At 34.6% G+C, this 14,753-nt stretch overlaps 1 protein-coding gene and 1 long non-coding RNA gene across 10 annotated transcripts in view; one reads left to right on the forward strand and one right to left on the reverse strand.

The window, feature by feature from the left end:
• The window catches only part of PHC3 (polyhomeotic homolog 3), a 73,152-nt gene that overhangs the window by 38,585 nt on the left and 19,814 nt on the right, over positions 1-14,753 (forward strand). For 7 of the 9 annotated variants that reach the window (XR_001295800.2, XM_013964669.2, XM_005675336.3 and 4 more), the window contains 4 exons: positions 2,488-3,359; positions 3,647-3,694; positions 7,654-7,807; positions 12,567-12,817. Coding sequence is in view for 8 of the 9 variants with exons in the window: in XM_013964669.2 (XP_013820123.2) it covers positions 2,488-3,359; positions 3,647-3,694; positions 7,654-7,807; positions 12,567-12,817 (1,325 nt within the window). In the remaining variant the exon portion in view is untranslated. The remainder of the gene's footprint in view (positions 1-2,487; positions 3,360-3,646; positions 3,695-7,653; positions 7,808-12,566; positions 12,818-14,753) is intronic. The other 2 variants (XM_005675335.3, XM_005675337.3) reach the window with 1 other exon arrangement.
• LOC102179814 lies at positions 7,725-11,332 on the reverse strand. Its single transcript, XR_309743.3, has 3 exons — positions 11,296-11,332; positions 8,948-9,080; positions 7,725-7,819 (listed from the first exon to the last, which is right to left on the reverse strand). It is a non-coding gene; the product is annotated as an uncharacterized LOC102179814 (long non-coding RNA).

The raw sequence follows: 14,753 nt of genomic DNA on the forward strand, positions 1-14,753 counted from the left end.
AGCCTAATTAGTCTGCTTAGATTGCCATTAAACAATACCATAGACTAGGTAGCTTAAACAACAGAAATTGATCTTCTCACAGATCTGGAGGATGGAAAGCTCAGGATCAAAAGCTGGCGGCCTTTGGTCTTTGGTGAGTGTTTTCTCCCAGGCGTGCAGGTGGCTGCCACCTTGATGTCCTCACGTGGTCTTCCTTCTGAGTGTGAGAAGAGGCTAGCAGGTTTTCCTGTTGGGTCAGGGTCTTGCCCGTTGACCTCATTTAACCGTATATTACTTCCTTAGAGGCCCCATTACCAAATACAGTCACATAAAGAGTTAGGATTTGAACATATGAATTTTGGGGGACACAAACATTTGGACCATAGTTGGAACCCAGACTCAGCTAGGACTGTGGCTTCTTTTATACCCAGTGCTGCCCCTGAATAGCTAGGTGATTGCAGGCAAGTCACTTGACTATTGAAAGTTTCTTCACCTGAAATATATTGGATTCGTAGAATACCTATCTTACCTCATGGGGTTGTAGTAACTATGGAATGAAATGATCTATTTAATAATTTACAATAATACAATTATTTGCGATAATAAAAGGTTCTACTTTGTATGTAGACTACCTGACAATACTAAAGTGTTTGTTAAAATAAGAAAAATTGACAAATGTCATATTCTCCTGAGCACTGAGACTTTTCTTATACAGAATTATTGTTTAAGGTATCCTCACAGTTATTCTATAGTATATGTGCTTGTCAGTTGGACTTAGGACTAATATAAAATATATAGACACATTCTGATGTCTCATCAAAGAAAAGTTTAATTTAGGTGAAAAGATAACTATTACTCCAGTGAATTACCAGCTCTAGAAAACAAAGTTTGCTTGCTTGCTAGAGCACAGAGAGACTTTTTATTCCTGTGTATAGTCTCCATTGTATTTCAAGAATATGGTAAATCTTAATTATAACTTAAAAAATTGAGGTAAAGTGGGCCTTTGCTATTATGCTCACAAAACCTCTATTTCCTTAGCTGTAAAAGGGCAATAATAATACCTATTCCACAGGCATTTTGTAAGTACAAAAGAAAATTATGTGAAAGCATCTTAAGCCCCTCTGTGGAAAGGTACTCTGTAGAAAGCCAAGATTATAGAGTGTTTACCAACACATTTATAAGGTGGTGACGTAAAATTTTCAGTCTTAGTTTGAAATGCTAGTCTAGTTACATGAAGAAATGCTAGTCTAGTTATATGAAGATTATTATCTAATTTCCATTCTGGTTTCAACAATGCTTGGGTATTTGTTAAACCTTCTAAACGCTTCTTTCTTGAGATGTTAATTTCTTTAAAGAATCTCCAGAATTTTAAATAATAACCAAATGCAAAAAGATTGAAATAAGTTGTTAGAATTTTTTATAACGTTTTTGTCACAAATGTAGTTCAGTGTAAAAATAAAAGGCGTTACAGTCTGAAATTAAGAAAAAATTTTGTCTTTAGGTATGTTTTAAATGTGGTAATTGATACATGATATTAAGCAGTCTTTCCAGTTTATCTTCCAGTGAACCTAGTTTCCATTGTTTAGATAGGATTTTTTCAGCATCTCCCTCTATGTAAGCATATGCACCAGTATACAGAAGAGGCATAATGATGTGGAAACCACTTAGTACTTGATTTTGCTAATTCTTATATATATGTGTGTATATATACACTTTTTTCCTGTTATGAGTGACTCCCTTGTGGAAAGAACTGATGTTATTACTTACAGATTACTGTAGGGTTCTGTGAGTGTGGGGAAGAAGAGAAGTAAACCAAGATCCTTTATCTAGACAGCATGACTGACGGTATCATTTTTTCTGCAAGCAAAACTAGTGCTCTCCTAGATTTGGAATGGCCTCTGAAATTTCGTTTCACCATGGTTAAATTTCATTTAATCATGCTGTAGGAGTTACACACGTGTTTTGCTTAAATGAATTAACTTTTTATACAAAAATTTTCCTGGGTCAAATAGTACCAATTGTTTATCTTGGTTTAAATTTGGGAATTTATTTTGGAAGCTTTTTAAGTAATTGACTGTTAGCTGGAAGAATGTTTAGACATGGATTAAAAAGGATGCAGTCTTTATTTTATGATTTTAGAGTTATCATAGTATAATATAAAGATATTATACTTTTTCAGTTATGCTCTTCTTGCCAAAGAATGATTCAAGTGGATACACTTTGTTAAAAGTCATTGGAAGTATTTGATGACCTTTAAAATTTAATAAGAATAAATCATGTATAAATTCAGATTTATATCAGTTGTTTTAGGCAGTTTTCTTTTGGAACTTATCACAGTGTCGTTTATTTTATGAAATTATGTAGTTTTTCAAGGAAAAGTTGTCATTACATTTTCAAATCATTCGGAAGACTTGTTATAGATTTCTGATGTGAAAACTTTCCTCCTCTAGATTTATTTTAAAATTTATGTAATGTAAAAAGACTAATTGTTGTTTTTTTCTCTTGTAGCGTCATATCCTCCAATTCAGCCTCATCCTCTAATAAAACATCAGCAGATTCCTCTTCATTCACCACCTCCCAAAGTTTCCCATCATCAGCTGATACTACAACAGCAGCAACAACAAATTCAGCCAATCACACTTCAAAGTCCAACTCAAGACCCAGCGCCCTCCCAGCACTGTATACCACTCCAAAACCACGGCCTGCCTCCAGCTCCCAGTAGTGCCCAGTCACAGCATTGTTCACCAATTCAAAGTCATCCCCCTCCTCTAGCAATGTCTCCTAGCCAGTCACAGTCAGCACAGCAGTCTGTAGTGGTGTCTCCTCCTCCACCTCATTCACCAAGTCAGTCTCCTACTATAATTATTCATCCACAAGCACTTATTCAGCCACACCCTCTTGTGTCATCAGCTCTCCAGCCAGGGTCAAACTTACAGCAGTCCACTGCTAATCAAGTGCAGCCTACAGCACAGCTGAATCTTCCATCCCACCTTCCACTTCCAGCTTCCCCTGTTGTACACATTGGTCCAGTTCAGCAGTCCACCTTGGTGTCCCCAGGTCAGCAGATTGTGTCTCCAACATCACACCAGCAATATTCAGCCCTGCAGTCCTCTCCAATCCCAATTGCAACCCCTCCACAGATGTCGACATCACCTCCAGCTCAGATTCCACCACTGCCCCTGCAGTCTATGCAGTCTTTACAAGTGCAGCCTGAAATTCTGTCCCAGGGTCAGGTTTTGGTGCAGAATGCTTTGGTGTCTGAAGAGGAGCTTCCAGCTGCAGAAGCTTTGGTCCAGTTGCCATTTCAGACTCTTCCTCCTCCACAGACTGTTGCGGTAAACCTACAAGTACAACCACCAGCACCCGTTGATCCACCAGTGGTAAGCCCTTGGAAGCTCTTTGACTTTCTTGCTGAACTGAAAGTAAACAGTTTTCTCCCACGTTGTGTTTTATCATTAGATCTAAATGCCTATGAATTTAAAAAGCTTGAAATTTCCATCTGTCAGTGTCTGACGTACGTGCTATATGGGCCAAAAAAAATGCCATTTGTTGTAGTATGGTTGCATGCTTGATAATTTGTGATGGTTATTAAAGTCCCTCGTTAATTTTATTACTATTTAAACAAATCCATCTGCTATCTTTACAGAGTTGATTTTTTTTCCCCAAGGGAATGCATTTGAACCAGTGTCATCTGCACAAAGTTTTTTCTCTTAAGGTGATTATCCTTCATAGATCCCTTTGTTGGCTTGTATGTTCTTAAACGTATGGTTTATCTAGCTAACCTTTTTGGTTGTATGCATTCTGCAGTTATAGGCCGTTATGGGGCTTTTGCATCAAGGTGGAGGTATGCTTGTATGATGTAATTTTTTGGTAAACTTATATTTTATAATTAAAATTTTGTAAAAAAAAGTTATTCTAGGAAAGAATCCAGCTTTGCAAAGAAACATTAACTGTAGTCCATCTTTTGTAACTTTTTTTTGTAACCATTTTTTGTAACATCTTTTGAATTGTAACTTCTGATTTTTAAATTTCTACTAAGGGAAAACATATACTTGAAATATTTCTCATTTAAAAAGCTAAAAAGGATGAGTTGAATACTGAGAATAAAAAAATTCATTGAGAGGAGTAAACGTTTTGAATAACTGAGACTATGGTGAAATTTATCAAAATAAACCTCTAAAAATGGCACATATTGCCCAGAAAGGAAAATTATTCTGTAAAAACATTTGTCTTTTAAACATTCTATAAAGGACTTTTATAAAATAATTTATAATAAAATTGAAATAAGGTCTCTAAATGTTAGAATGATCAAATTTATAACTGAGGAAAACAATATTCCCAAAGGAGATTCATATCAAACCTCACTGAAGAGATCTTAACACTTAAATACAAATAACCATTAGCTCAGAAAGGAAAAGAGTTTCAAAGTTTGTTCCTTAATGGACAACATTTTGATTCTCAGGATACAAATTTATACATTCTTCATTCTTGTCATTTTGACTGATAAGCATGAAGAGGTTGACTTCCACTTTTATTCAGAACAGAACTTGGCAAAGGTAACAGTTGGCATCTAGAAATAAGTTTGCATTTCAGTATTTTCTTTTAATGGATTTTGAAGAGTTTACAATGGATAATGTAACATAAAAACACAGTCTTTAAGGTGTACAGTACCTTCAGAGAAATCAGATTTAATTTGAATTTATGTTCTCAATTTCTAGTTCAGTGGATTGGCTTTTAACAAGTAAAAAATAAAGTTCCTCTCTATGCCTTTTATTTTTCTAATTATTTTTGTTAGGGCAAATCTCGGAGGACTATTAGGGATAGAAATATCAAAAACAGAACACTTGCCTTAAATTAAAGCTAAAAATCTAAGATCTTGTTATTTTCTCCCCTCTATTAATTTTGTGTTTTTTCCTTAAAATTTATGTTACTTAATTTTTGGAATTTTTTTCATGAGAAGAGTAGTTTTCTTTGCTATCACTGGTGTGGTTATATTTGCTATATATGTTTCCATGTTACTTTTCTTTTACTTTTGAGTACCATAGCCTATTTATTACATTGCTGTATTTTTCTCTTATTACCTTTATCAAATCTATGTTTTTACCATCAGATTTCTTCATGAGTTACTCATTCCTTCACAGTTTCCAGGTTTTTTCAAATGTTTAAAGGTAGAGAGATGTTTACTTCTAAAGAGAAATAATAGGTATCTACTTCTAAATAATAGATGTGAAACTTTCAAACATAAGTGTGAATTTTCAAAGTAAAATCAATATTTTTTTAAAAGATTTTTCATTGATATTTGGGTATGATAAATAGGATATGATGAGTGTAGATAATTTAGAACTAATAAATGTTTTCCACAGTTTATTTAGGGAAGGGAGACAGATGAGGCTGATGTACTTTGAGGTAAGTTTGGCAGCCATTGTTAGTTATAGAATAGTTATGAATTAAAGAGAAATTGTAATGTACAGTTTCCAAATGATCTTGTGAGCAAAACCTTCACTTCTTTGCTTTATTCAATCTTTTAGTTATTGTACTTATGTTTTTTATGTTGATGGTGCCAGGTGTCTGACCGGTCTGTTTTTGCCTACTTCTTTTATTCTTTATTTTGCCTTCACGTGGGAGATTTAGAATAAAGTATGTCTAGTTAGGCTTACTTGTAAAGAATGAAAAGTATTTTATAGGATTGTTTGATGGATTATTTCAGAATATGCTATTTGTATTTGCCTCTTTTAATCCTTTAAAACTCTTTTCCTGTTTTTTTAAAAATCAGAATTCTATGCATGATCTCCATGATCTTTGATTCCTTAAAAGCTATTGCAGTAGCTGTTTGAAAAACTTGTGACAGCATTAATACTAAAAAGTTTTCAGCACTTAAGGAGAAGATGCCCTTTGTAAGAATAGTAATTATCTAATAAAGGAATGCTGCGTAGATAAACTGAACTAGTGTAGTTGATAAAACTGTTACTTGTGTAATTACCTATGCATCAACATCCCCACCACTCTTCCAAATTAAGGTAATGACCACTGCAGCAGATGCCCCTCACTAGAAGTTTTTTTTGTTTTTACTTTAACCCCCAGGACTTTTTTTTGGATGACTTTCCTTATATTGGACATTATCATCATTTAAGAAAATTTATCATGAACAGATAATAGTAGCTATCATTCTTGCACTGTACAATAACCAACGACTGCTTTCACTACCGAGGATCCAAACACGAGGCAAGGACTCTCTCCTGGTGAAACAGGTTTTCAGATGCAGGGTTGAGAGCAAATAACTTTTAAAAAATGTTGCCGACTTAGTAGCTGATTCAGATCACAACTCTGAATATTATATTTATATAAAATTAGCAGTAACAATAGGAATTTAAAAATCTTAAAAGGGAAATTTTTTTCTTAATAGAGTTGAAAAATTAGGAGTTTTTTTGTTTTTGGTTTTTAAATTCTATTGCTGTTGTTAGATATGCCTTTATAGGTAAAACTTCATAGTCCTTTTTCTCACACATGGTTTATGCTGGTTTCAGAAATCTTGATCATTTTTAATTTCAAATCATCAAACTTTTTCAATAGTTTGATTAAAAATTTTTTTGTGAATGTTACTGAAACTTTTTTGACATTAGAAATATTAATCACTTTAGGTAAGTTATCTTAAAAACTCACTTTTATAAGCATAAGTAATAAGCTTTGTACATAAAAGAAGGGGGGTAAATTGCTTTGTGGCTTTGCTTTTAGTAACCTGTCTTTCAAAAACAATGGTTCAATAAAAATGAGGACAAATTAAAATACTTGTGTCAGTCTGTTACAACTGGACATTGAAAATTCATCCTTAATTTTAATAAAAATCAGTAGTAGGTTCCATATTTTTTAGTTATAAAGTTCCTTCTCAGAGTGCTTTTGAGTCTGTTTTCCTCAAGTATTATCTTTACCATTGGATAACAAGGCAGAAATGTAAAAACTTGCTTCTGTAAGTATGGAACAATATTAAAGAAATACAAGTAATACGTCAAATGGCTTAGGATGGGGTGTGTGTGTGTGTATGTGAGTGAGATTCCAGGGACAGATATTTTTTGTTTACTTGATTAGCTTATAAAAATTCATTAGATTCTTGAGTCGATTAGAAGATTAAAAATGTAATCACATACAATTTTGTAGGTTCTCAGGCATTACTTTTCAAAATTTGCTCTTTAATTTACATAAATACAGTGAAGAAGAGCTTGGGATATAGTCATTTAGGCAGTACATTTCTTTATATAATATGTGTCATTCTGGAGATTCACCTAACATGCTTTGAAAAATATTAGTATCTGTTTTGATTTATAACAATTCAAAGTTAATAGAAATTTTACTAAACTCTCCAAATAGTTATTTGAGTGTATAAATTCAAAACATTTTTAAAAGTTAACAAAATTTAAAGTAATTCCTGATTCAACTATCACCTTTTGGGAAAACCTTAGTGATTTATAACTTAGGTACTGATCCACAGCTTGCTTCCAGTGAATCGTCAAGTATTATGAAAAACTTCATTTGAATGATTTTAAAGCTTCTCTTTCAATCGATCAAATAGTCATTTTTTCTTTTACATTTTAAAACACTTAGAATTTATTTTGTTAATTAGGAACACCTTATTAAATGTGTCTCACAGACATTTTTAGGCAGTGTGGTTTGTCGTCGTAGGTTTATCAAGTAGAAGATGTCTGTGAAGAAGAAATGCCAGAAGAGTCAGAAGACTGTGTCCGGATGGATAGGACGCCGCCGCCACCCACGCTGTCTCCAGCAGCTATAACTGTGGGGAGAGGAGAAGATTTGACTTCTGAACATCCCTTGTTAGGTGAGGAGGTGCCTAAATTTGGGGGAAATTTCTGTTAGACAAATGTTAGTAATGGAAAAAGTTCATTTTTTTTCCACCAGAGATGATCTTAAACTAATTTGTTATATAATAAATTGCAGCAAAACATAGATTAGAATTCAAGAGCTTTTTTTGATGAAAAACAATTAGAGCAATTGATGAGGAACTGCCCAAATCAAAAACATGTTTCAGTCTTTGAAGTTGTAGTAGTTTGTACAGATGTGTTTCATATGCTCTTTCAGATTTATTTGTCAAGCTATTTCTAGCATAAAAATTAGAACAAGGCAAAGTTTATTAGAAAATTTCAATTACACTGTCCAAAAATCACAAAGCATTTGAAGTTATGTCTGACATTCCTCATAATTGCTTGTGATTCAGATTGAGTAAATGCTTTTAAAAGTGTTGCTTTCTGGATAGTACTTAAATTAAGCCACTCTGATTCTTACTAGAGACATGGATTAAAACATTCCTAACACCTTCAAATTCTTATTCACTACTTTAGAACTACTTATGAGTTCAAGTTAATCCTCTCTATTCTCTGCACATTATCAAAGTGACTGTGAATCCTAGGTACTTCACTAAAACATTATGATGTATAGCCCAGTATCTAAGTCCTAAAAAAGATATATTCTGGGTTAGGAGTTCGTTTTTTTTTTTTTAATTTTGAATATTTTATTTAGATCAGGGCGTGGCAAATGATAGATCATGCTTCAGATCTTTCTGCTACATGTTTTGGTATGACCCACGAGCCAAGGATAGTTCTAAAGTTTTTAAACGTTCGGAAAAAAAAAATCAAAGAGTTAATTCATGTCATGTGAAGATTATGTGAAATTCAAATTTCATTGTCCATAAATGAAATTCTGTGCAATGTAGCCACATTCATTCGTTCAGATGTTATCTATGGCTGCCTTTATACTACTACAGCAAAGACGGGTCATTGCAGAGAACATATGTCTTTTATAAAAATGTTTACTGACCCCTCACCCAGATAATGCTAATCTTGATTCAGGCTTTGTTGTAAGTATTCTGTCCTGTTGAATATCTCATCACCTTCATGATCATGTTTAGTTGAGAGGAACCAATGTCATCAGGCACGGAAACAAACTATAATGGGGCACTCACTTAGCCTCTCCTTCTTCAGCGTGCCACATCTCTAACCCTTCTCTTCTTTCTAGCTTTTATTTCTTACTGCCAGTGTGAATCTCCAGAAAGCAAGGAGCTAGAAAACCAATTTTACTCCAACTTTTTCTCCTTCCTGAAAAACAAAAAACATTTAGTCAATAAAATTATGAAAAATATTTAAGACAAATTCAGTATCATTGCCTTTGCTTATTCAAAATAATACCTCAAAAGACAGATCTAAGGAAACTTACCTATAGTACTAAATCTTTGTAGTTTTTGTATACTGAAAATGGATTCATGTTGCTGCAGATATCTTGAGAGTTTTTATTTAAAGGCAGAAATATATATTTCACTGGATACTAACCCTGTATGTGACTGTGATTCAATTGCCTAATAAGCATTACTAATGGTACTCAAGAAAATTTAAATACTTTGGAAGTATTGAATCTCAACAATATCTTCACATTATTTCCTTAGAAATATAATCTGAGATCCTGCCAGACATATTCCTCTGGCTAAATTGCCTCAGTAAACTATAAATTTTTGAATCTTCCTTTAATTTTCTTCATGCTTAACTACTTTTCTGTAGTATATGGGAGGGAAAAGCAAGTACAGATTGCTCATCAAATCATATAATAAACTAACCTATAAAAATAGAGGGACTTGTTTCCACCAGGATTGAGTCTTCATAAGTCTTTAAGAATTCTTAAAGCATCCATAAAGGACTTCCCTGGTGGTACAGTGGACAAGAATCCACCTGCCAGTGTAGGAGACACGGGTTCCATCCCTAATCCAGGAAGATTCCATGTACGGTGGAGCAGCTGAGCCTGTGCACCACAGCTGCTGAGGCTGGACTCTAGAGACTGTGGGCCACAACTAAAGAAGCCTCACACCTAGAGCCTGTGCTTCACAGTAAGAGAAGCCACCGCAATGAAAACTGGCACTCACCACAACTAGAGAAGGCCATGCAAAGCAGCAAAGGTCCAGTGCAGCCAAAAATAAGTAAATAAAAATAAAAAGCATCTATAAAAAAGTAGAACAAACTCATTGGTTTCACTCAGGAAATGAAACTACAAACAGGCAGAGTAACTTGTGGCAAAGTTTTTATCTGTTAACTTAGGGTTTCTCGATTCACAGTTGTCTTAAATCTAGAGAGGATAATAATTGCGTTTGTTCTACTGTGTTGTGTTTTTTATTTTAACAGCTGATTATGAACTGGCATGTAAACATTCTTCATAAAGTCAGTAACTCATAAGTTTTCAACAAAACTTAGGTTTATTTGTATATATGATCCAGAAATCAGAACATATACCAAGCAGTATTTTCTGAAAAAACATTATACTTAATGCAGTATCTGTACACCTGTAAGGGGACATTAAATTTTTCTTATTTTTCAGCTCTCCATAGATTTGTATTTCCCTTCCAACAGAAAAGTTGCTTTTCAGTTCCTGTTCAGAATTATCTTTTATCCCTTTTACTCTAGGAGTATATGTGAAAATTAGGTATGTGGGATAGGATTTTTATGGAGTTTTTCAGTCTTGTAATACATGTGTACAATTGTGTATTTGTTCCTGGAAATAAGCAAATCAGTATTTCCTACTGACTTTTAGTTTTTAATGAGGGATTGTGTGACTTTAAATAGGTTTTCTAGTACAGTTTATCCTGGTGGATTATTTGGTGGAACAAGGTTAATTTATGGATATAATATTGCTATGATAAATAAGCTATATAGTAATATTAATTACATCAAAGTTACTAGGTGTGAACCATTAGCTTTTCCTTTTCTGACACTACCAGTTATCACTGCACTGTTTCATTAGTGGAAATTTTTATCTGTTTATCTTTGGCTGTGCTGGTTCTTCATTGCTGCGTGTGGGCTTCCTCTAGTTGTGGCGAGTGGGGGCTACTCTTTGTTGTGTTACAAGGACTTCTCTTTGCAGTGGCTTCTCTTGTTGCAGAGCATTGACTAAGATGCTCAGGCTCAGCAGTTGTGGTGCACAGGCTTAGTTGCCCTGCAGCATGTGGGGTCTTTCTGGGCCAGGGATCAAACCTGTGTCCCCAGCAATGGCAGGTGGATTTTTAACCACTGGACCACCAAAGAAGTCTCTGAAATTTTTATTCAGTAGGGATTTTTCTTTCTTCTGTACCTAACTGGGCTATGTTTGACCATCTTTGATAGTGATATCAATTCTTTTCATACTTAATGGTGGAGAGGAGTTACCATAGGAGTTAAAAGCATTGTCTCTGTTAGTAACCCAGCTCCACTACTTACTAGCTACATGTCTTTAGGCAAGTTAATCTTTTTTTTTTCCTCCACATCTATAAATGGAGATAATAACAGTACTTACCCATAGGCTTGGAGAAGGAAATGTCAACCCACTCCAGTATTCTTGCTTGGAGAATCCCAGGGACAGAGGAGCCCGGTGGGCTGCCGTCTATGGGGTCGCACAGAGTCAGACATGACTGAAGTGACTTAGCAGCAGCAGCAGCACCCATAAGGCTAGCCAGGATTAAATGTGTTACAACGTGTAAAGACATTTATACATGTAAGTGCTGGCACATAAGTGCTCAGTAAATAGTGGTATTATCTTTACCACATGCCCCTTTTTTTTGTTGTTGTTACTTCTCTCAGCCATCTTGTACTCACTGGTATTCCTGGCTATCACCTGGTTCCATCTCTCCACTTTGGTACAGCTTAGTAAAGGTTCAGTGCTAACAAATGGGTAGGTAAAGTCTCTGTCGTAGGCTATGGATCTGTCTTATTGTGGTCCTCAGAGCTTGCCTGGGAAAAATCAAAGTGAACTAGCCCAGCATTTTGCAATTGCCTGGTACTACAGTGTTCCTACAAACTGACATGTACAGTGTCAGTGAAGATTTGTTAAAAATAGCAACAGCAAAGAACATTTGTGCATGGTTGTGGATTACTTGAAATAAAGGTAATGCCCTGTATAGTTCATTATAATTTCTATTTATTCTATCAATTTCATGATCTTTTTTTCTCAAGCATATTCTCCCCTCCCTAGTACCATTTGGAATATATGAATAGAAACATAGGAAATTTAATAACTGTAGCTTAAAATTTTTAAAAATTTAAAAATAATTGTTCTTAAGTTGACATTCTAAAACATTTTCATGTCTTACGGGACAGTTCTTTTTAACCAAAGTTGGAATGCTAACTTTGAGCAAGTTGTTGCCTTCTGCTGTAAATGGGGATAGTAGTACATATCTCATAAGGTTATTGTGGAGATTCCCAGGTAGTGCTACTGGTAAGGAACCCACCTGCCACTGCAGGAGACACAAGAGGTACAGGTTCGATCCCTGGCTTGGGAAGATCCCCTGGAGGAGGAAATGGCAATCCACTCTGGTATTCTTAGCTGGAGAATCCCATGGACAGAGAAGCCTGGTGGGCTACAGTCCAGAGGGTCTCAAAGAGTCAGATACTATTGAAGTGACTTAGCATGAATTGTGGAGAGATGAGATAATAAATATAAGGGTCTCAGAATTTTGTTTTAAAACATAAGACATTAAACTGTTATTAATGTTCTCCAGTTTTCTTTCATATTTGCCTGGGCAGAATGGTACAGATTTAAAAAGTGACTTTTTTTTTTTTTTCCTCCAGAGCAAGTAGAATTACCTGCAGTGGCATCAGTCAGTGCTTCAGTAATTAAATCTCCTTCAGATCCTTCACATGTTTCCGTTCCTCCACCTCCGCTCTTACTTCCAGCTGCTACCACAAGAAGTAATAGTACATCTATGCCCAGTAGCATACCTAGTGTTGAAAACAAACCTCCACAGGCTATTGTAAAGCCACAGATCTTGACCCATGTTATTGAAGGTTTTGTGATTCAGGAGGGATTGGAGCCATTTCCTGTAAGTAGCAAGCAAATTTGCATTTTCAAAATTATTCACGTAGCATAATTTTAAAATGTATGATCTATTGGTCTCTATTTTCTCTAATAAAAAACTTACTTCAAAAGTTATTAATCTCCCTGGAGAGGGAAATGGCAGTGCACTCCAGTATTCTTGCCTGGGAAATCCCATGGACAGAGGAGCCTGGAGGGCCACAGACCATGGGGTCAAAAAAAAAGAGAATTTCTTTCTGTCTATTCTTTGTATATTTCCATATATATCAATAGTTCAAGAATTTTATGCTAGCTATTTAGATGTATAAGATGGAAGCAAACAGTTTCAGGGTATAAGGATATTAGTTAAATAATTTTTAGAGAAGGCAATTAGATGTTCACTCTGAAGGAGACTTTCAATTTTTCCCCTTTAAGGGGATTGAAATGACACCAGAAGTGTATTATTTTCCTTTAAAAGGTGTTTCTTGTATAATGTGATACTTGAGAACTTTAACTTGGATACAGAAAATAGTAACTTCCAATGATCTTATACATCTGAAGTTATCCAGTTGATGGTTTTTAATTAGCAAATATATTTTCTCATTATTTTTTAAATCTAAAGCTTCAATCAGATTTTATAAATGCTTCAAAATGTACACATCAGAATTGAGATGCTGTATCCTATCACTAAAAGTAATTTGATTTGAGACTAGCTATATGTACAGCTACGTTAGCTACATTACATGTTGTGTTTAGAAATGAACATTTTATTTTTCCAATTACAAATCTTAAGATGATTCTTTTCTGTTGGCATAGTCAGCATTTCAAGAAACATACTTTTGCTCTTGACTGTGTCAATTCAAAGTGGACAGATTCTATTTTAGTCATTAAAGAATGATTCTGTGAAACTAAACAAAAAAAAAAAAATGAACATTTTTCCTTAGGAAATATACCAAGACAAATGGCCAAAATCAAGGCTCCAAAGACACGAGAAAACAAAATTATGTATTTTGAAGCCCTTTGAAGCATCTGATTTTTCAGATTCATAGGTAGGGCATTATGACTGCACAGTGATAGTTGACTATAGCCAGTTGCCTTTGTTTTCAGTTTACTGTGTGTAGGATCTAAGAACCAAACTGGGATCTAAGAACCTCTGATATAATGAGTGGAGAAACAGTCTTTTCTCCCTGGTCTCAGAGATTGGATCCTGGCTCTGCCATATACTGAATGTGTAACCTTTGTCAGGCCACTCAACCTTTTTGAAATTCATTTGCTCATACAGCAAATGGAGATGATACTTTGCTCTTACGGTTACTGTGAAGACTAAAGTGTGTGTAACTGTTCTATGTAGTAATATGTATTATTTTTTCACTGAAAATTTGGAAAATGTACAGAGCAAATAGTAATACCACAAAATGTATTTTAATATATATATTTTCGTATGATCAGGACTATAATTGTATATGTAGTTCAGATTCCCTTTTTTTTTTTAATTAAAAAATTTTTTTTTGACCACACCTTTCTTCTTACCTCTTGTGAGATCTTAGTTCCCCAACCAGAGACTGAACTTGGGTCCTTGGCATTGAAAGTGCAGGATCCTAACCACTGGACTGCCAGGGAATTCCTTACAGATCAGCTTCTTTTGCTTAGTATAGCTTGAACATTTATTTTCTCATTTGATTAATAGTACTTTGGAAACCTTTTGAAAGGTTACCTAATATTTCACTTTCTGGACAGTCATAATTTATATAATCCTTCAATTACAGTTGCTCCTTCCCCCCCACCTCCCGCCCCAAATATCCACAGGTTTCACACTGGGGAGTCAACCCAATTGTAGATCAAGAATCTAGAAAAAAAGAAATCTAGAAAATTCCAAATGGTAAAACTTGAATTGATCATGCGCAGGCAGCTATTTACTTCATATTTACATTGTTTTTGATATTATCAGTAATCTAGAGATGATT

This window comes from Capra hircus, chromosome 1, assembly GCF_001704415.2.
Source record: "Capra hircus breed San Clemente chromosome 1, ASM170441v1, whole genome shotgun sequence".
Classification (NCBI taxonomy): Eukaryota; Metazoa; Chordata; class Mammalia; order Artiodactyla; family Bovidae; genus Capra; species Capra hircus.